The following is a 23,670-nucleotide window of genomic DNA, read 5'->3' as shown; positions in this document are numbered from 1 at the left end:
TGCTCTAGAACAGAAGAACCCCCAAATTGTCACATCAGGTTATGATTTGGCAGATGTATTAAACCCTGCAGAAATGGAACTCAGCACTAAGAGGGTGACAGACACTCTTCTACAGCAGTGTTGTTCTCATGAACAACGAACTATTTTTTGGCAGCAGGAGAGGTAATGAGGAAGATATCTCTCCCCTCTTCCTCCAGGTGAGTCCTAGGAAACACCCGGTGTGCTTGAATTAGACACCAGCTTACATCTGGAGTGGAAAGAGCAAAAAAACCCCCCAACTTATTTAAATATTATTTTAAGGATCATCTCATAACTGAATTATCTGTGAGCCAGATGATTAGACAAATGTCCTTTCCGTCTTTTATACATTATATTTATGGATTATTTTCTCCAACTCTGAAAGGACAAAAGCCCATTTCTAAGGTTTCCAACAGCACAGAATCCTACGTTCAGCCTATAAATAATATGGAGTTTCTCTAATCCCCTCCGTGCAATGGATAACTTCACAGAGTGCTTCATTGACTCATTTACTTATGCTTCAGACACTTAGTCCTTGCATGAGTTTTATACTTATTCTGGCAAGCGGGCAGAGGAACAGCCACGACCTCAGGTGTTCCAAGTAGATACACATTTAGGAGGTTTACGAAGAATCTGAAGCTTTTAAAATCGCCCAGAGTTCTGGTGGTAAAGGACAACCTCCACACACCAGTGTCATTGCACACTAATACACTGCTCTACTACTTAAATTGGATATGGTGCAATTTACAATATCCCAACTCTCCCTCTTATCACGGAGACAATACTTCCAAAACCATTTTTATACAAAGGCAGTAATAGAGGGGGCGAAAAGGATGGCAACGTTTTATGAAAAACAAATCCTAGAATCAGGTTTGCAATTGTGATGTTTCCACACCACAATTAAACAAAACAGGATGTCCTGGTATTAGCATCAGGTAATTGTACTACTTTAGCATGTCAACCTTTCCCCTCGCACACCCAAAAAACAATCCACACCTGTCTTAGTCACAGGTGACCTTTTAGAAGATAATTTAACACACAAATCTCTCAAATTGTGTATCTTTTTTTAAAAGTGTGGGCACTCCCTGTGGTGGCACCCCTGGCTCTAAGGGTGCATCTTCACTGCAAAAAAGGCATGTTCTTAACTTGGGTTAACTAGCCTGTGGTGGGGCTAAAGTATTAAAATAGCAGTGAAGACACAGCAACTCAGCTTTTAGCTTGGGTTAACAGCTCAGGTTCAACTCCAGTTTCCCCTGTAAGCTTTAACTTGACCTGCTAACTAGAGTTAACAGCTGAGTTGCCGTGTCTTCACTATTTTAACCTGAGTTAGTTAACAGGTTTAGCTCACTTAAGAACACACCTTTTTTTTCAGTGTAGACATACCCAATTAGCTCCTGCTGCACAGAGAACATGTCTTCCCCTCCTGCTTAAGAGACTCTCACCTCACTATCCTGGACTATTTAATTAAAGTATCAGAGGGGTAGCCGTGTTAGTCTGGATCTGTAAAAAGCGATAAAGAGTCCTGTGGCACCTTATAGACTAACAGAAGTATTGGCGCATAAGCTTTCGTGGGTGAATACCCGCTTCATCAGACGCATGTTGTGAATACCTGCTTCGTCAGATGGGTATTCACCCACGAAAGCTTATGCTCCAATACTTCTGTTAGTCTATAAAGCGCCACAGGACCCTCTGTTGCTATTTAATTAAAAGCAGTATAAGTGAAGGCTCCTTCAGTCTGAAGTTAAAAGTGAGTTAGACAAACACAAACCAGCTCCTTCATTTCCTTTGGCTTATTTGCTCTGCACAGGTGAGAAAATTAGTGATGGTTACTTGCCAGGGACATGTTAACTTTGCAACTGCCATACTTTGCTAATACCAAACACAAACCATTATGACAATGTTCCATGAGAAGATGCACCTAGATCAATCTCTTGAACAATACTAACCACTGGTTCAAGGTGAATACACCCTCTGGGTTCAGCTAGCATATCTGGTGGATCTCTTCTGACAAAAAACTTTTCATTCCATCTCATCTCCAAAAGAAACAGATAACTTTAAGGAAAGAGGACATCACATTTCGGAGCCAGCCATTCAGAGGCGCTGAGCAGCCACAGCTCCCAGTGACTGTAGTTGGAATTGTGGCAGCTGAGCACTCAGGGATGCTGGAACAATTTGTATAGTGGGGGTGCTGAGACCCCTTGAACCAAACTGTAAACCCTGTATGTGATTGAAACCACTTCAAGCCAGGGAGTGCGACAGCACCCCTAGTTCCAGCACCGATATCAGCACTGCTGAAATACAGACCCTTACTGCCATGGCCTTGGTTTCCCTAGATCAGTGGCCAGTAATAGATATGGCATGGGGAAAAAAAAATCTTATTTCTGTATAGAACTAGAGGATTAAGAAAACTACATTTCATACAACCAAGAAAAGGCTATTTGTGATTAATGCTGGTAACTCCCCAGCATGCCTGGCTGAGGTTACTGCTAAAAGAAACATCTTTCCACAGTAAGAACTAAAATTCTCTGTAATGTACAGGCTTGGGAAATGAACAAGAAAAGCCTTTAACACCAAAGCTAGGTCATCAGAATTTAAAAGCTTCTTTTCTTGTCTCAGCACTCCAACGCCTCTTACAAAGGATTGGAGTAGATGGCTGTATCCAATTCTTTTAAGAACAGAAAGCAAACATTGTTGCCAGGTGCACTAATAGTACTTAATTGAAGGCCAGAAGGAAAAATGGCAAGAATTATGTTTGTAACCTGCTTGGAATATTTCCATATAATATTGGGAAAAATATGCTCCCCCTTAGTTAGTCTAATGTGCCCACCACCCTGGTGCCCAGGTGCTATTATGTGAAGCGACCCTCAGGGTGTGTCTACACTACATGTCCCCATATCCTGGCTCACGCTCACTCATTAGCCAAGCCCACTACCGACCCCACACTGCAGAACCGCACACATACAAGACCCATTATACCTGCTTGACTGAACCTAAGAAAATATTTTGTGAGCAGCAGAGTTGGAGCATATTTTACTTCTAATTCATCTAGAATTCATTAGAAAAGTTTTGTAGGTTTCCTGCGTCCTCTAGAAAAACTTGTATATCAAACATGTTACTGCTTAGATCCAGGTTTTAACTGCCTTAAATAAGGGCATTTAGGCCTAATCTTAGTAGAGTAGAACAAGACCACAAAGTGCTTGGACTGGATATTTTTATCTACGTTTTGAAAGGTCAACTTTATGTTCAGCAACTTTTCCCAATACTCAGCTTCTTTTGAGCAAAGAACGAAAAATAAATAAGTTACAGCCTGCATATGTAAGTATTTTTCCTATTGTGATTTTTAGTAGCCATATTGAAGGTGAAATTTGAGGACATTTTTAATAATGACAAAATATAGCGGAGAAGCATTAAAACAGAGCAAATCTTTGAAATCTTCTAGGTTAAAATATACTGCTAAATGTGCAAGGTTGCTACTGATCTCTGAAGTTAAGAGAATATGGCAATGCATATTTCTTGACCAAAAAAACCCACCCAATGTCCAAGGATTAAATCTAGAAGGGAAGGGAACAGAAGACATTCTTCTGCTATTAAAAAGCTGCATGCGTATAGTTGCCACAACTTCCTAACTGGCTACTGCTACAATTCAATAATCTTTTCACCCTGAAACATAAAATAACAAGGGTTCTTTTTATGCAGGAAATGGAAATGTTAAAAGAACATTTAATAGAGAACCTTACAATTTCTAAGTCCACAGGCACGAGGCAGATGGAAGATGCAGCATACTGGAAGGATCAAATTTACTTAATAAACTGTCTAATGCTAAGAGCCCCAGTGCACAAGCGACTTACAAAATTATAAAGACTTGGAGCCAAAGGTAACAACTCTCTTATTCCAGGGCCACTTCTGAAGCAGTGCCAGTATAATTTAGAGCAGCCTAATGTCTGCTTAAAGTTATGTTGGCTGGCTACAGCCCCTAAGGGTGTATTTACTTTGCAAAAAAACCTGCGGGGCAGTGAGACTCAGAGCCCAGGTCTACAGAGTCATGCTACAGCCCTAAAAATAGCCACGTAGATATTCCCGCTGGGGTCCTGAGGCTGGGGGAAGGGGTGGATTTCTTTCTATGCAAGGGTAACTACATAAGGTAGTAGCATCTTCGGGCTCTAAATCCACCGCCTCCCAGAGTTTCAGAGCTCAATTGGGTACGTTTACTTGGCTATTTTTAGTGTCATAGCAGGAGCCCAAGTCTGTACACTCAGGCTCTGAGACTCACTGCTGCAGTTCCCTCCCCCCACCCGCCAGTGTAGACATAATGTCAGGGGCCATCCTCCAGCTGGGGATAGCTGAAACACAATGAGCTGCATCCCCTCACCACTAGTTCTATAGCTGTTAGTCTTCTCCATACCAGGGAAACCCTCAGCTGGGGAGCTAAGGCAACCTTCTGCTCTTTCTGCCATGGGAGTAGCATAAATGGAGCAAACAAGGCATCTAGATCGGGCCTAGAATTCCTTAAAGGTAGGCTTATCTTGGTTAGACATATTGCATCCAGAAACAAATCTATCCAAAGATCAGTTTACTGAGACAGAGACTACTGTATATCATTGCCTAAATGAGGGACTCCACTTTCTTCCCTCCAAGTCAATTATATTATATTACTGCTTAATAATAATATGCAAGGTAGCAGACTTCTCTTTCTAGGAGGCTGGTTGTTCAGAATCTCCAAGTAATTCAAATTGACAGAATCAGAATGTCCTGCATAATCAAATTTTCTTTCTGGTGGATTATGGCTTAAATAGCATCCAAGTTTCCTTACAAATACCTGTTTAACTTTACAAACATTTAAGATAAAGAAGGTGTCAATGAAGTCAGAGATACAGATGCTTACCATAGAAGATGACTGTGTTTCTAAGAACAGGAATTCTTTCTTGCTGCATTTTGTTTAGTCTGCTTGATCAGGAAAAGAGGTAGTCTGAGAGTGTACTGACCTAGCACTGAGCTAAGCTGTGGCTAGTGCCACCATATGAAGGGCTGGTTTGCAAGAATGCCTGCTCAAATGCAACTGTAATTACAATGGTACAGTACTAGTGGATGCTGACAATTGCTTCTGGATTTTCACTTATTACCAGGGTTACAGTCTATTTTTTAAACATTCTGGAAATGCTAAGGCCAGAGTGGATGAACAAGTTCCAACAATTTAATACACTTTTTGCTATCCCTTGGGGTATGTCTTCACTACCGACCGGATCGGCCGGCAGCGATCGATCCAGTGGAGATCGATTTATTGTGTCTAGTCTAGAGGCGATAAATCGATCCCTGAGCACTCTCCCGTCGACTCCTGTACTCCAGCTTAGCAAGAGGCGCAGGCAGAGTCAACGGGGGAGCGGCAGCAGTAGACTCACCGTAGTGAAGACACCGCGGTGAGTAGATCTAAGTACGTCGACTTCAGCTACGTTATTCATGTAGCTGAAGTTGCGTAACTTAGATCGATCCTCCCCTGCCATCCCCAGTGTAGACCAGGCCTTGTTAAACAATCAATGTCACGCTTTTGTTGGGGCTACATAGGTGAGGGTCCATAAGAACCTTTTTGTTAGCAGATTTCCAACAGCTTGTATACAAACATTACAAATATAACTAAGTCAAAGGACTCAATTACAAGATGTTTGTTCTGTGACCTGGTCATAACACAATTTTAGTGTATATTGTAGATGGGTCCTGTAACCGGGGTAAAGCCTTGGATCAAGGGTCCATCTAGATTACAGACGGGAACTGTGTTGTGACTGGTTCACAGAACAGACATGTTGCAACCCAGCTGATCTGAAGTGTTGGTGGACCCTAAGATACTCTGTTGCTGTCTAAGGACTTTACAAGGAGAAAAGAGAGCAGAATCAGCATGGTCTGTGCTGCAGGGGGCAGGAGGAAGGACAGTATCAACCTATGTGCTTTAAAAGCTTTTAGCCTCTTGAGAAAAGGTTTTACAGTGAGAACATGCCTTGATTATATGAAGCGTTCCCAAGCAGTTGAATCAATCTGCAGGTCAATCACATTTTAACTTTGAGGATAACCCTTTCATGGCCATGTTCTAATTTAACACACAAGCTGAAGTTCATGTTATACCATAAAACAGACAACTGAGTTCTTAAGAGAAATCAGACTCTGGATCATCATACCGTCTGTCACCTGTGACCAGGTAGATTATGATGTCATGAATTGCGGTGGTGATGATGCTCAATTTAGTTCAGCTGCATTAAGAGGAAATGTAAACCACCTGTGCCAAGGGGCATGCGATGAGTAAACAGAAACCACAGAACCACAAAGCTCTGAAATGAATAAATGGCTGAATTTGCTTTCTTGGGCTTTGCTCTAGTTCATAAATTGGTCAAACCGTGTTTATGTACTCAGCAGAGCCCCATGATAGACTTGTATTCACATCAGAGCTTTTGATTAACTTAAGCATGGTCAAGAAAGGTTTCTTAAAATCTAAGAGTGATTTCAGAACTACTTGAAGAAATCTATGATGAAATGAAGGACCCAAAGGCATTTAATTGTTGAACACATAAAAGGAAGTATATTTAAAATAAAAAAAATTGGTCAGACTGTAGAGTCAGTTACCATTTTTAAGGAATTTACAGGGCTGTTGTAGATGAGTCTTTTGGAATAGCCAGTTTATCGCATTGCTTAAACTGGTTTCTTCATTGCACAGTATTTTCTCTTAAAATGTGTGCATTTTTTAAACATTACATACATATTAAAAATCAGCATTTCTTTGCTTAAACTTAATTAAAACGTTAATACTCTCAGACAACACAGATCTGAAATGGTGAAACCAGTAATTTCCCCTGCCCACCTTACAACAAATTAAATTGAGACAAAATTACAAACACATTTCACTACATGATTATTATTAATAAAAATCAGTTTTTTTTATAAAGTTGCCCAAAATGCAAGGGATGTGCATAGGTTTACAACTTAGTCATAATAATATTTTTATTTTATTCCCTTGGGTACGTTTTCCCATGAACGGAATGTATTTTGCTGTAGATTACAGGTTTTTTTTCAACACAGATACACCAACGGCATGAACGCTTGCGACTGTCCACATGCATTAAGAGTCAAGACCCAATTTCAAATCTCTAAAAGGTTTACAGAGTTCTTCAAAGAGACAGTATCACATTATCTGGATGTTACATAAAAATACTTAAAAATACTATTCTAAAAAAAAAGCAAAGAAAGGCCTTTAAAATTTATGAATTTGTTTTGCAATCATTAGACTAATTATTTCAAATAAATAAAGGAAAGCAAGGTATCCCAATCCATAAAATCAGACTCTAAATAGAATGTAGTGTTCCACCCCCAAGTTAAGGTAACAGAATCATTTATTATTATTAAAATAGATTATAGAAAGCAGCATCTATTTTGTGCAGTTTTTAGGGGCTTTGAAATAATAAGCTATGATTTCCAAAAATATAACATTCCAAAGGATTGAATAATACATATATTGAAACATATATTTTATTAAAGTTTAGGAGAACTGATTAAAAAAGATACTGTCTCTTTAAATTAGTGTTTAATTTTTTTTCTCCTCCTATCTATTAGGACATGACAATAATTATAAATTTAGGTCACACTACATCTAGGTAGTCTCTAGGGGCCAAGATCTGTTGACACAAGGTCAATAACAAAGAGGTTTTCCATGTATGAGGTGGTTCCCAGTATTGATAAAATTCTTCAGTTATCTGGTGAAAGGCCTAATAGACCCAGGAGACTGGAACCCACTGTGATGCTGTACAAACAAGCTCAATGGCTTCCTCCAGATGCCTGATTGTTTCATCAATTTCATTGTTGATAATTGTTAGATCAAAGTAGTGTGCATATGTTCTCTGTAAGATCTCAGATTCCTTTTGCAGGCGCTGAAGAGATTCATCCTGCACAATGATTGGAAAAGAAAGCAAGAGAGATAAATTAGGTTCTTTTGTTCAGTTTTCTGTTTGTTGGTTACAGAGAAGGAAACAGCAAAAATAAAACCTAATCTAAGGATTCATGAATGACTTATGCCCTCTACATAATGTCAAATTCCATGCATGTTACAAGGAAGAAACTAACGTGCTTCTCCCTTGTAACTTTACACAAAATCACAATTCTCAACAGAGGTTACTCAAGACACATGAGGACACTTATCTAATTTGTGGGAAGGGTTAAACAGACAGGGGATAAGCATGAGGATAAAAAAAAAAAAAAAATAGAAGAAAGAACCAGTACAAACATGGAAAGAGTGCCAGTTCATGAATGAAAACATACCCAGTTCACAAATACAAGCTGTTTGGCATCTATCCAGACATCGATACTGGAAACATGACAGGATGTGTTTTCAAGTATCAGCTGTTTTCGGACAATTTCTGTAATATCTATTACTACTCAGCATCAGTCTGAGTTTCACTTCCTTTTATTTTAATAAGTATTTACTGTGGACAGTCTATGGAAATTCTCACTCTATTGCTTTCTAATTTCTCTTTTACTATAACCCTCTTCTAACATCTTATGAGGTCTATCTGAGACTATTCTAATTCCAGACTCTACTGGTGCAATTCAAGCCCACCAAAAATAGCTGCACCAGGTTCACCACCTCCAACTCTTCTGGGAGTTGTGTTGGGAACCTGCCCTAAATTGAGACCAGGTTATCATATATGGCCTTTGGAATCATATTTTGTGGGTGCTCCTGCCACGCTCCTCCAAGGCCAGCACTGCTCACATTCTGGGATTCACTGATTGAGTCTGGGCTTCCAAATGGAGCAGGGTTGCAGGAGGCTTGTGGCATGGATGACTCACGCCCCCACTCACTCTGGGGGGCCTGCTGCCTCAGTTCTGTGGTGAGAATGAATGATGGGAGTTTAAACTCTCTTCTCACAATTCCCTCAGGATACCAGAAGATCACCTGAAATTTCCCACAAGCCATTGCTTCTAGAAACTGTGGGATAGGTACCCAGGAGTCAGTGCAAATGAAATGTCATCGCACAGTGCAATATGGAAATGGGGCAAAACTACTCCCAAAACAATATGGCTAGTATGGGCACACTGCAGTGTTAGTACCTATCCTGGTGTTATCCCACCAGTTCAATTAGCAATGGTTCAGTTCTCTAGTGTACCAATAGATGCAGCCCAGCACTCCAGTGCTATAAAGCACAGAGTAGCATTGAGTGGTCTTATTACTTGAAATTATTTGGGCCACAAAATTTGATTTCCATAGTCTTCATATTAAGAAGGAAACTGGGTTCCCTTTCCTCAACTGACCAAGTATCTGGAATTGCACTGAATAATAAAAAAAAAGATGTGGAAGCTGCACCTTTTGGGGCATCTGAAAATCAGCATTCAGTGGGAGGAAACTGGGATGAGGCACTTTTCCTATACCATGAAACTAACCATTTCTTTGAGTATAGTTCTAGATCCTGATTGAATCGCTTCAGAAAAGCAGCAGCTCCTAACAACTGTACAGTCCCCACTAGTCAACAGAAGGTGACTCACTCTCTCCATATTTGAACACTACATTCAAACATAAATGTAGCCAAGTGCTCCTCACACAGATGTATACAGGGAATGTCCTTTTAAGGAGTATTATGCACCCAAACAAGCACATGTGAAAAACAATATGTGCAGATTTGTCCTATGCTATTCTCAAGTCAATTACTGATAAAGAGAGACCTTAGGTTGTGCTAAATACACCACTGGGACACCTACAATAACGCAGCAACCATTGCAAAATCCTCAGCTATCGTCAATTATCATAGCTCAACTGACTTCAACAGAGCTTCAATGATTTCTACTAGCTGAGAATTGGACGCCTGTGTGTTTAAATTAATTTACAAAGTGAAAAATTATATTTGTATAAGTGCTACATTTTTAGCATTTTCAAGATACCTAATTAAAAGGTACATTTTATGTCTGTAACCCCAATGTTTTAAAAATACACAGTACTGGACACCGTATATTTCAAATGAGTATAAACCAGAAGCCATTGGACTAATACTGTATGTTATAATATAAAAGGTTTTAGAACTCGGGACACAAATGTAGGTTTTCACAATCCTGTATCAGTAATACTCAGTAAATGTATGGATATAAACTTTTTAATCTACACTATTTTATAACGGTAAATTAGCAGAGAAAATAGAAATCTGCAGGGAATCTGTAAAACATGTGGGTATTTCCTTTAAAAAAGGAAGACAGGAAAAGAATGAGAAGAGTTGTTCTCAAATCTTTACTTCTACTTGGCTCTGGTCCTAGATTTTGCAAAAACAAAGAGGGTATTTCAAAAATATCTATTAGATTATAGCATTTAACTGTCACTGTTGTTCCTACGTAATATTTTATAGACAACTAAGGAGATTGTATTTTGGGAGACCTACACTACTTACCCTCATGGAAATGCAAAATGTTACTTTTACCTACTCCTAGGGGAATTCTGCGCCAAAAAATAAAAAATTCTGCAGCAAAAAATAAAAAATCCTATGCATGATATAAAATTCTGAAAAATTCTGCATATTTTACTTGTCAAAATAATGCAATATAATCACTCTGGTTTCAATTATTTTGGTAATTTATTTCAACGACAATATAATGGATGGAAAATTGGAGTGGAGAGCATTGGAGGAAATCCCCAAACCCCCATGCCTAACAGTAATGTAACTAGGTTTGACCCTTTATTTCTAGTTATTAGTCAACAAATATATGCAGCCATATGCTCAGTGTTACATCCTAGGCAACGGAACAGCAATTGAGGCCTGGGGAATCAAACTCACAATTTATATTGACTACTGACCATCTCCAGAAAGGTCAGTAGCAAACAGTTCATGGAGCCCATTCTGATAGGAATTTTTTTCAGTCCAAAAATGTAGACCAGTTCTAATCACTAAAGCACTAGAAGCATTTATAAAGCCATACTGTCCTTTACACCACTTTGGCAATGTAAAGGAGCCTTAAAACATTTACACCTGTTTTATACTCCTGGGGGAATTCACAAAGAAAATGGGAACAATTCACTAAGTAGCCGGCTGCTACATTCTGTTCTGCCTGAGGGGACAGAGCCTGTCCCACACCTATCTCCTCAGAAACACCCCGAAGCCCTGCCCCTCCACGCCAAGCATGCTGCAATAGCAAGCGAGAAGGACAGAGTGTCTCTCTCCCTCTCACACATACGACGACTCTATAACCCCCACCCTCCCTTGGGTGGTGATTTACATCTCTACTGGCTGCTCCGGGTGCCCGAACCAACCTGCCTGCACTGCTGGGGAGGGGCGGATGACTGATTTTGCGGCTTCCCTTTGCTTCCCCATCAGAAGGCATTTTTCTGTGTGGAAGCAAAGAAATCTTCAGGGGACATGAATTCTGCGCATGCACAGTGATGCGGAATTGCCAGAGGAGTATTTTTACTATTGTCCTCAAGAATGTAGGATAAGTCTTTTACTTTACTGAATTAAGGATTGGCCTGAGCTGCAAAGTTCTGAAGTGGGTCCAAACTTCCTCAAAGTTTGGGAAGGAGGAGCCAGCTCAAGGTTTCTTGTTTGGTCCCACCTCTAATTTGAATATACGACAGAATTATCACCTATCTGCATATTCCAAATTTACAGTATTATTTGTGCACAATGTCTTTAAAAAAAACCTGAATATCAGAATGCAAGATATATATCTAGCCACACTGGATAACAGTTTTGGCTAAATGTTTCTGGTAAGTTGATTAGCAGTTAAAGGATTTATGTCACTTAGCATGTAAGTGGCCATAATCAGGCTTCAAAACTAACATCCCATTAAGACCTCTCTTTACATTGTGAAGGTTAGCTTGGCAACCAGAAGGGATATCATTTTTTGTTTTAAAATTAAAATGTTAAAACTAGGGATGTGCTAGGACATTTGAAATCTCTAAAATTTGTATTTTCAATTGTGCCAGGCAGTAAGACATTTCAGGCCATGCATTTCTGGGGATTATTACATGTTTTGTGGTTGAAGATATCAAGCACTTGGTTTGTGCCTCCTAAAACCACGAGAACCATCCAATATTTACCCAGAAAGGCACTGTATTTTGTGTCTTTACTCTCAGTTATAGTGGGATCCCTGTAAACTGGAGATACTGTACATGCATTCTACAGTCGGTTAAAATGGCTCAACTGTGCATTGCAGGATAAGGCTGTTTGAACCGTGTCAACCACAAAGTCATAATGTGCATTTCCTAGAGTAGGAATAAAAGTCTCTGTGCTCACTTGTTTTTGAGGCTATCCTTTTAACTTTTTTCTTTTTGCCAATGAATAATCCTTCCATTTGAATGAGCTTTAGCACAGATGTCTAGGTCTTTAGTACTTTATACTTTTATTCTAACGGCAAAAGTAATGTTGAGTGGGAATAAGGATGTCTACAATCTAAATCTATTAAAATAATCAGAATTGCATCTTATCAGGTCCTAGCTGGTACTTACAGGCAATTTTCTGCACCATTTTGGCAGCTATATAAAATGAATAAGAGTGCAGGAAAATGAAAAGAAAGGCAAAGATGATAATTCAAGAAAAAACATAAGGAAAAAAGACAGTCATTTACAGATGTTTGCACGTCAGGTGTTTGTAAAAATGAAACAAAGCAGGATAAAAAGGTCAAAAGGGCTATTCTTTATGCAAATGAATCTTTTGTAAAAGAAAAAATGAACGGGAAATATGAAGTATGCGCACGAAAACCTAGTCTGCTAAGACACATCATACCACAGTTTCTGTATATATTCCATTCCCTCTCATGCAGCACAATAGATCCAGGTGAGTAGGACCCCAGATTGCATTAATGTCCATTGTTATTACTTGTTTTTTAAAGTGAGTGTTAGTGGTTTACAGACAGTGACAGTTTTAGCAAGTATTCAAAACATTAAAGCATGACTCTGACTTAGCAATGGAGTCCACTTGGATGAATTTTTATGCCACACAGATCGAATTGCAGGATCTGGGCCATAAAAAGTAAACAAAACTTAAAAGGAAATACAGCACAAAAGCATAATAATGAGATTATATATTTGAACCCTAACCTTTCTTGGTTTAACTCCCCTATGTCTTCCATCTCAATGAGGGGAAAAAAGCCCAATCTTGCACATGCCCACACTGTAGCTCAGTACATCCCAAACCAGCAATTTGCTTTCTCATATTAACCCTTCCAGTTCTCCCCCATCTCACATTCTACAACATGAACTTCTGAATGGTTAAAAGAAAAGTACCACTGGTATTTCAGAGTAGGAGATTTGAAACACCACACTGGAGCAATCAGATAATTCTGTAATAATTTTGGGCAAAGACATATGGATTTTTTAAAAAAAAGGCAAAAATAGTACTGAAGATTTTCAGGGGCTTTTGTGCATTTACAATGAGTTGTACAATAGCTCCAGCTAAAATAATCAGAACAGTTGCATAACAATCCAGGACTGATTCTCACGCTCTTGAGCTGTGTTTTTTTTTTTTTTATTAAAACAGTTACGCAATCTGCTGTGCAAAATAATATCTACCATTACAAGTGACTAAGATGCATCATTTTAATATTTGCTCATATAAATTTACAGTAAATGATAACATCAGCAATGTTTCAGAGGAATAATCACTACATCATTTTAACGTAGCTGAAATCAGAATGCTCTGAGACATCTTCATTTCTGTGTTTGGAAAACTTAACAGTTAAAACAAAGTATCAGAGGGGTAGCCATGTTAGTGTCTATCCACAAAAACAAAAAGGAGTCCAGTGGCACCTTAAAGATTAACAGATTTATTTGGGCATAAATCTGTTAGTCTTTAAGGTGCCACCGGACTCCCTATTACTTAAAACAAAGCCATTTGTCTTTCACTTTTTTTCCCATAATTTTCTTGCCATTTTACTATTTATTTATGGTATTTGTGTTTGACCATCTTTATCCTTTCTGGCCCATCATTTATCTGCATAAATCTGTAGTGAAGTCCTAATTCAAATTGTGTTATCACACACATTATGTCTAGGGAAGCAGACTGTTGCTACAAACACAGGATTATCATTTCCCTGCATGATCAAAGAGATGGAAGAGGGATTTGCTAAGAGAGAAAGTTCTTATTAAGATACACATACAATTAACACCTTACTAGAGCAAAAAAAAGGAAAGAGCTGGTTATAAATGTTTTGTTTGTTCTGGTTTGAGCTAAATCCTGAGGTCTTTATTTACATAAACTCTCTTTGAACATGAACACTTAATTTCTCACAAGCAGGTATCCATTCCAGTTTCACAGTTCCAAGTATCACAATGTTATTTGAATGTAATAAGCAAGTTTCTGGTACATTGCTATGGGATTTCTTTTCTCAAAGATGAAACTTAGTAGCAGCTTCCTCCTTCTACTTGGGGAGGAAAGAGTAAAGTAGATTGAATGACTCAGAAACTGGAAATTTTTGGACAGCTGACCAATTAGCTGGCTCAATGGCCACAGCAAGGATTTTGGAAACAATTCTTTTAGGTAGGGAGGAAATAAAACTGAACAATATATTTTAAAAGGATATCAAATGATCAATACTGATCTATATATCAGCTGATGTTAAAGTTGTCATGTGAAGAGCTAAGAGTACTATGAAGTGCTTCCCTAGTAGTGACAGTGCATGGACCCTTGCAGCTCAAGTTTATATTTAAACGTAGGAAAAATCATTTGTTATTCATTAAGATCATCTCAATCTTAACTTCAGTGGTGTTCTGACCCCACTATAAAAGACAACTGGTCAGTTAAAATGTTGATCTTATTCACATACTGAATCATCCATATAATTGTGTCTCCTGATAAAAACATTTATCTGTAATAAGCCTTACCTCATTAATGCCTGGGGTAATCGTAGGTGCAGCAATAAAAACAACAAAAGGGGCAAACTCTGCAGTTCTCAGGACCTTCAGTGCCTATGTAAAAAGCATTAAATACTTGAGAAGAGGAACAAATCAATCAACAGGATACAAGTTTAAATACACAAACAGAGGGAAGAACTAACAAGACTTTAGATCAGTTTTAAAATATAATCAAGAAATATTAAGAATTAAGACCCTGATCCTGGTAAGACTTACAGATGTGCTTAAGCTTACAGTCACATTTACTCCACTAAGTCTTTGCAAGATTGGGGCCCAAACTGTCAGTTCATCATCATAAAGAACTGCCAGGGTAAACATCCAAGATTTCATATGCAGGGAATTTTTCCTACAGAAAAAACTAAAAATCAGTTTATATTTAAGCTAAAGAATTTGCATTAGCCAGAAAAACTTTTGCTCTGGTTATTCTCAATGGGTCAAAATGTAAATTGTACTTTATAGTAAATGATGACTAAAATATAAGAAAACATTTTCTGGTTGAGAATATTGTTCAGCCTACAGATAAACTTATTTTTATTTTTGCTGAAGCAAAAATGTTCTGATTTGGAAACTATGAAGCTTTCAAAGTGTGAGGGTACTGAACATACTAATAATTCAATAATCAAACTGAGACCAATGGCCCTGCTAGAGAGGCCACAAGCTACCTCTATGCAGAAGGGTAAATGTAAAGACAATGGTTATGCTTAACCTGACTCAAACAGTAATGATTTATGAGTGACAGATAGTTCCACAGATGAGGCCCTACTACAGGGAGTCCCTCCTCCTGGCCTGTTCCAAACTGAAACTTGGGGTAGGTAGCAAGCACACATAACCTAGCTGATCTCAACTGTCTGGGCAGAACATAGAGTGAAAGATATTTCTATTCCACTCCAAAGCAGTACAAAGTGGCCCTTTGTTTTTTAAACCAGCCTGACAGCCAGCTGAGTTGATGTCTCTCTCTGCTGCTTGAAATCCACCTTCAGGTATAATCAGGTATGCATTGTTTCTACAGAAAAAAAGAGGTCACCCTGCAAACATGGGTACATGAGTCAGGGAAGCTCACAGAATGGAGGATGCCTGAACCTGGAATACAGAAACAGGGTAATTAACTAGAACTGGGCTCATGCTACAATGACTCTAACGAATTAGGGATTATCAAATGTAGTCAGATATCTTATTTTTGTTCTGAAAGTCTCCACTTAGATAAAACAAAGTCCATCAACTGCACTGTCCGGAACCAAATCTGTGATCTCATGAATCCAGCCACAAAAGAAGAGAAGAGCCAGTGTAGAGAAAACAGACAATATTGGTCACAACTAGTTAATTTTGCTCACAGGGGGATAAGCCCTGCAAACCAAAGCAGTGGCTGGTGGAAAAGAATGCAGAGAGTTCATAACCCAAGAAAAATAACGGTCAGGCTTGTTGTCTTCTGGGCTCAGCTGCTCATATTTTTAATTGGTTCCTGCAAGTTATTTCAGGCCTGGTCTCGTTTCCCCATGTCCTTTAACCTGCTTGAATATGAATTCAAAGGCACCACAGCTAAAAATAAAACATACAAATACTCGGCCATCAACTGAAATTCATATCAACGTGGGGGGTTCCAAAGGAAATTAGTCAAAATGTTCCACTTAGGATTTTATATCAAGATTGCAACACTGTGAATAAAGTATTCATATTCTTTGAGTTTGTGAATTTACCTATTCACTGATGCTATTATAACACACACAAAGACATTATTAAATATGGTTGTAGCCATTCTATAGGCAACACCTTCCTATGGCATCAGTGATTGACAGAGAATGCTATTTCTGGGATTGCTGACCTAGTAACAGCAGGGAAGTAGGGGGCAATCAGGACAATGCAGAACAAAATTCCCTCTTGTGTGTGGTATCAAAGTGAAATCTAGGGCTGAACATACTAATGCATTACAGCTGGCCAGCACAGACAATCAGCTGCTTCAATGGACAGCTAAGTGCAGTGAACAACAATGTAACAATAATTTCCCTTATGATATTAAAGTGTGCAATAAGCAGATTTTCATAGCAGTACTGGTCCCTTGCCAAGACAAATGGTGAGCTCATTTCTACTTCTTACTTTTACCCTAATAATCAGTAGAAAATGATTTCATACACTGAAGTTCCTGTGTGGAACCATTGCCCCACATACTAAAAACCTTTCACATTAAATGTATGATGAGCTATACGTCTTAAATTCTATGGTCAAAAAATGACTGGCGATAGATAACAAAATAAAATTCAGGTGTCTCTGATAAGTTTTGCATTTTTATGTATTTCCAATAAGTACCTGAGGCTCTACATCAAGTATTGCAATTAGTCCCTGCTCATGGATCTTCCGTATTGTTTCCAGTTTTGTCCCATACATTGCGTCCTCATGGCTGCCATATTCCAAATATTCATTGTTGGATATATCCTGCATCATTTGGTCATGCAATACAAAGTAATAATTCTTTCCATTTTCTTCATCTTTTTTGGGAGGTCTGGTTGTGTCTGAAATGTCAAGGAATGCAAAAGGACACAATTTAAATGTGGATTTTTTTGTTGGCCTATTAATAGTTATTCATGTAACAATCCATTCTCAAACTGTTCTAAATCTTGATTATTTTTTACATATTTTCAAAGTTTTATTCACTTGCTCGACAAAGGCTTACATTAACCATCAATTACTATTTAAATGATTCTTTTAAACTTCAAAGGTGCAGGGAGAGGGGCATAAGGTGTGTGTGTCTCTGTCCCGTTTCTGCATAACTGCTAGCAGAGAATGGTGTTTAGTTTGGTGGAAAACACTAGTAACTCAATTAACTCTGGAACTTGTACCATGACTATGCGTAGGCTTCAAGCACAGGGAAGAGAAATGGGTTTTGAAATCCTCCAAGCCTTCCTTTTTCCTTGGTGAACAAACCCTCCTGACAGACACTTGCATATTCAACCCCCAGTGACTCTTGTCTGCCTTCAACTCCTTCCTCAAACCTTGATAAATTCTGCAAGAAGAGGTCTCCAGTTCACTCCTTCCTGCCTCTCCTGTCTCAATCTAATCTTGGGCTTCAAGCATCATTCCGACTCTCCACCTCTAAGGCCTTGGCCCCATCCTCCCAAAATTCCCTCACCATCTCTCATCCTCTCCCTCTACCTCTCTCCTCAACCTTGTATCCTCTGGTACGATAGGCGGAGCTGATAGTATCAACGATAGTTAAGGTTGCCCAACACTTCCCATTATAACACTTTTTTTTTTACACAACCGTTTAGTTCAGAAGCTCCCCTATCTCCATACTTTGGAACAGGGACATGAAATTTGGCGGGGGTGGGGAGTGTCACTCTAATGTCAGGGATGTGTCTTTTGGTGTATTCAATACAATTCACCCAAATATGGTCAAGTTAGAAGCATCACAGTTAACACCTTTCTTCTGAGCCTGTGTGAAGAGTTTGGTAGCTAGATTCTCCACTGAGCTTGCTCTAGCACAGGGCTGTAGAGTCTGTGCAGAACTTTCACTGCAATTGCTTCTGCCAGCTGCCAGGGGCTGCTGGGCAAAGAAATGTGGGAAGAGGAGAGTGATGCTGGTAAACCAGGTGCCAGCAATTGCAAAGGCTGTAGGTGTCAACTGAGCACTGAAATTCACAACTGGAAACCAGATCAGCTCATCCATATGTCAATATTGTTCAGAGTAGGTGTTAGACTTGTAAAGATGTCCATAAGTTGCTAAATACATTAATCTAACTTATAATGGCTGTATACCATGCTATAAAGTAATATGCAAGTTTTGCTTTATAATTGTAAAAATGCCCGCTCTGAACTTGTGAACCTAGGCAGGAAGAGTGTTACCTCTGCCCATCAAGGACTATCAAAACTAAATGGGACAATGTAGGACAAAAATTTTGTTGATTGCCCAATTCACCCATGAGGTTATGTGCAGGAGCAATCATACCAGTGGTTTGAACTCTGGGGGAAGGGCAGATAAAGACGCTTATACAAGAAGAAATAGCTCTCTCTCTCTCTCTCTCTCTCTCTGCCGTTTGGACTCTCACAACGGCTAAGAAGTAAAAGCAGAGATCCCCAGGGTCAACCTGGGTTAGCCCTAAAAGACGTTCAGTGGAAAGATTACAACATCTCTGTCACCTTTCAGAACCACAGATTGTAACACATTTGTGCTTATATGTTGCCTGCTTTAACCTGTAAATAACTTTCTCGTTTCTTTTTCCCAGTTAATAAATCCTTAGTTAGTTTACTATAAGATTGGCTACCAGTGTTGTCTTTGGTGTGAGATCTAAGGTGCAAATTGATCTGGGGATAAGTGACTGGTCTCTTGGGACTGGGAACAACCTGAATATGTTGTGATTTTTGATGTAAGTGACCATTTATCACTAACTCCAGCTTGCCTGGATGGCAAGATAGACCGGAATGCCCAAGAGTGACCCAAGGGTAAGACTTTTACAGTGATATCCACAAGCTCACATTTATTACTGGGTTGGTGAAATCTGATTACAGAACATACCACCAGTTGGGGTGTCTGTCCCGCTTTTTGACAGTCTGCCCTGAGGCTGGCACTCATGGTTGTGAACCACTCCAGACAGCGTGACAGAGGGATTTTTAGGAGTCATAAGCATATACTGTACATAGTAGTTTAAACCATGACCATGGATCAATTTGCCAGAGAAAGAGAGAATGTGTGTGAGTATATATAGAAAAGGAGGGGACCTGGGATAGAGGCCTGAATGACATCAGCATGACTGCAGTACAGAGAAAGAGGAGCTGCCCGGGGGGAGGCTTATTGAATAATCGGAGAATTACAAGCACACAAACAGAATCCCAAAAGCCACAGGTGGAGAGTGAGTGGTAGGAGAGGAATTAATTGACTGTTGAAAGCAGCAGGGAGAGAGAGAAGCCCTGTAAAATTGGCAATGAGAGGGTCAGTCATTGGTGACCTTAGTAAAAATGGCTTCAGTGAAAAGGAGAGGGTGGGAGCCATAATGAAGGGGTTCTAAGAGGGAGTTTAGTGGGGAAGCAGTTGAAGCAACCAGCACAACTAAGGAGTTTGTGTGCAAAGAAGAACTCTTCTAAAACCCCTATGATTTTTCTGCCTCCACCAGCACAGAGAGGTTCTAAAAATTAACACCGAGGGCTACATTAACTGTAAAAACAATGAACTTCCCGTAACTACAACTCATCTAACCTTCATTATAAAACAAAAAGCTAACAAGGTATAAATCTGTCTAGGTTCTTATGCCATAACCATCACTGTCGTGTCTGAGCACCCGTGAAGGGGATCTGTTGGATTCTGTGAGTGGAACTGGGGACAGCTAGCTGGTGGAGGGGTTTATGCCTCTGGTCTCAGAATGCTGAATTTGAAGAATAAATGTGTGCTCCCCAGTTGTTAACTACACTGCAGAGGGTTCTGTGACTCCTGTGGCAGGGCATGCAAATCCTATAGTGGCAGCGAGGTCACGAAGGAGAATCAGGGATTTTGGTAACAATTTATTTGCAAACAGTAAAATTAACTGCACTTTGCTTTTATCCTCATCTCTGGATAATTCTATGGGAACTTAAAGTAACAGTCCTCAAGGCTGTATGTAGAGTAATGTAAAACAGTGAAATAAGGTAAATGTATAAAATGTTTAATCGAAGTCCAATTTACATTTCTTTTCATGGGAATTTTGTGACCTTGAGACCTTCTCCTGTTTTGACTGATCCAGAGACATAAAACTAAATATTTAAAAGATAATGCAACAGAGGGTCCCGTGGCACCTTTAAGACTAACAGAAGTATTGGGAGCATAAGTTTTCGTGGGCAAGAACCTCACTTCTTCAGATGCAAGTAATGGAAATTTCCAGAGGCAGGTATAAATCAGTATGGAAATAACGAGGTTAGTTCAATCAGGGAGGGTGAGGTGCTCTGCTAGCAGTTGAGGTGTGAACACCAAGGGAGGAGAAACTGCTTCTGTAGTTGGCTAGCCATTCACAGTCTTTGTTTAATCCTGAGTTGATGGTGTCAAATTTGCAAATGAACTGGAGGTCAGATAATATAAAGATAATATATGTGAATAAAGTGACTGTTATGTTTAAACCTTAAAATGCCAAACATTTGGGGGAAGGATGCCTCAATGAAAACATAGGTTTTATGTGAATAGTATGAAAATGTTCCAAATGAAAGGGGTGCTGTATATATTTAGGTGCAAGAATTGATGGTATTTTTCATACCACATCCTCCTTCTCCCCTCCAGTATTATGATTCAACCACCCTTAACTTTACATAAGTTTTAACAGAGTACAATTACACATGCAATAATTAACTGGGCATATCATCATATAAATAATGCATATAATTTTGTGCCACATTTAACATAGCTACTTACGTGGAATAGGGTATGCAAATCTGTCTGGGTGTTTTGTGATGAGTGTATTTTTTATGTGTCTTCTTCCCACACCATGTGCACCTAATCCACAACACAAAGAGGAAATTTATATTCACCACCATTAAGAGATTCAAAACATACTGTTAAAATTACTGTTCTGTTTAGAATGATAAGGTATACTCAAAATTACCTAGTAAGACTAGTGTTTTCCTTTTGAATGCTGGCAGTTTTACTACTTCTTCATATGTGACGAGATCTAATTGATCAAATACTAAAATGTAACACAAAATAGAAAGATAAGAGAAAAACGTATATGAAGTGAGTTAAGAAACAGATTTTCATTTATGCCAAACTGAAATTTTAGTAACCATATTAAATGTGCATTCCAAAACCACATTTCTAAAAAATGTAAACTGACAATATTGAAATATATTTTAATTAGACATTTTATGGTTGCAAGTTTAATAAAAACATTCATTTTTAAGTCCACAAAAATGGTTAAAAATGTAATAACATTCAAACCTATTGAAAGGCTCAGAACAGCTTGCATGTCATTTCATGCAGTATTCAGCAGATAATGAGTTAAAATGGCATGCCATCACATTTTTTGCATGCCTAGGAAATTAGCAGAACTAAATAAAGTATACAGACAGTGACCAACATGAATACAATATGAGAACATCTATTTACACTAAAGGTAGAGGCTACGTTTAGTAATCATGTTTTATCAGAGAGTTATGAGAAATACGTAAGCAAGTAGCTTGAATTCATGTTTTATGGTTTTCTCTTTAAACAACTACCATGTTAATTATAAGTAGAGTTCTCTTCAAACACGTGCTATTTTTATTCACATGCTTTTAAAACTTTTGACACTGAATGAAGATTTGCAACAAAAAGTGATGACATTTCTGCACAAGAAAGAACCTCTACCATATTGAGGGCATATTTATATATTAAAAAAATGTCATTTTAGAAAAATCTTAATTTAACTGAAATATATATTTTCTGCAGTGCCTATCTGATCATTGTCAATTGCCAAGGTACAGTATGTGCATCAAATCAAGTTTTCTCCATTAAAATAAGCCTGTTCCTCCTTATGGCCAATAATAGAATGTTTGTGGTAACAAAATCATTTCAGTAAAATTCTAATGAAGGAATGAGGCAGGAGGCTGCTAATTATAAAGAATGCTTTAATTTAGAGATAAAGATTGCGGCAATCAGTAATTATGAAAAAGAAGGGGGATCCATTCTAACAAGAATTACCAATATTACAAGCCTGGTCTAAAAAAGGAAGGAAAGAAGCCTACTATATTATGGCTTTAATTAATCCCAGTAGTCATTGCAGTAATGTAGTTTGCAAATTCAGATCCATTTAATGTACTTAGAAACCTTTGTACAACTACTTCAACACACTGTTGGTCACACTATAAACTGGTCAGTGTAGTTATTTAAGACTTCTTAACTTAGAAAATATACGGATTTGCGAACTTGTTAGTCTGTCAGAAAAGATTCTGAATTCAATTTAAAGAAAAATATCTTCCTCAACGTTTCTCCAAATATTAAAATGTACTTTTAGAGGAAGGTTCTGGCTATATTTTTGTTCACTCCAAAAACCTACAAAGATGAAGTATGCCTCTGCTGTAACTTGAATTCATTTAAATTAGCTAATGAGTTTATTCAAGATTAGAAAGAGCTGTGTATCTATTTTGTGCTAACCAGCTCTGCCCCTTTAACTATCTAACCCTCAAATAACTCATCCCATTGGAAAAAAAAATTTAGCCTTTATTCTTCCTGAACTGAAATACATATCAGCGACAAACACCACAAACAAACAACAAAAATGGTGCATATTAATGTCTTAACCACAAACTAGCAGCATGGAGAAGATATGCGTTGGTCTAAACGGGATTACCTAATGACTGTAGGGTTTCCATACACAAGTGGAAAATGATTTTTTGTACTCAAGATATGAGGAATACAAGGACACATTTAAAAACAACTTTTAATGTTTCTGTGCAACTAGCTAATAAAGAAAAGGAGTTATTGAAAGGAAACAGTAAGAAGCAAATAAAGAGGCATTGTCACTTGACAGGTTACTTACATGCACAGAGGCCATTGGGAGTAAGACAGCATGAAAAATGTACAGGGGTCATTGAGATATGGCTTGTAATATATTAGTAAAATAAAAAGTATATGCACAAAATAAACTATCCCATGCAATATTCTAAACACAAGGCAAATAAATAACATTAAGAAATGGTAAACGCATTTTATAAAAGCTTGGCAGTATTCTAATAGTCATTATTTTATGCATACTGTGAAACATAACTTAAATCTGAGGAATGATATTTTACAAAGTCCTGCAATAGCATTTCTGCAAAAAAAAAAAAAAAAAATAATATATTTTTTTCAAATACATTTAAATATCACTACA

The 23,670-nt window shown here is 38.4% G+C and overlaps 1 protein-coding gene across 15 annotated transcripts in view; it reads right to left on the bottom strand.

The window, feature by feature from the left end:
* Nucleotides 1-6,535: 6,535 nt before the first annotated feature.
* Nucleotides 6,536-23,670, bottom strand: part of CASK (calcium/calmodulin dependent serine protein kinase) — a 414,387-nt gene continuing 397,252 nt past the window's right edge. For 11 of the 15 annotated variants that reach the window (XM_054005571.1, XM_054005591.1, XM_054005620.1 and 8 more), the window contains 5 exons: nucleotides 21,427-21,507; nucleotides 21,237-21,317; nucleotides 17,177-17,379; nucleotides 14,846-14,929; nucleotides 6,536-7,937 (listed from right to left, as the gene is read on the bottom strand). In XM_054005571.1, the coding sequence (XP_053861546.1) occupies nucleotides 7,761-7,937; nucleotides 14,846-14,929; nucleotides 17,177-17,379; nucleotides 21,237-21,317; nucleotides 21,427-21,507 (626 nt within the window). In that variant the 3' untranslated portion in view covers nucleotides 6,536-7,760. The remainder of the gene's footprint in view (nucleotides 7,938-14,845; nucleotides 14,930-17,176; nucleotides 17,380-21,236; nucleotides 21,318-21,426; nucleotides 21,508-23,670) is intronic. The other 4 variants (XM_054005578.1, XM_054005605.1, XM_054005628.1 and 1 more) reach the window with 1 other exon arrangement.

Source organism: Malaclemys terrapin, chromosome 1 (genome assembly GCF_027887155.1).
Source record: "Malaclemys terrapin pileata isolate rMalTer1 chromosome 1, rMalTer1.hap1, whole genome shotgun sequence".
NCBI lineage: Eukaryota > Metazoa > Chordata > Testudines > Emydidae > Malaclemys > Malaclemys terrapin.
This window is presented reverse-complemented; position numbering and strand designations above follow the sequence as displayed.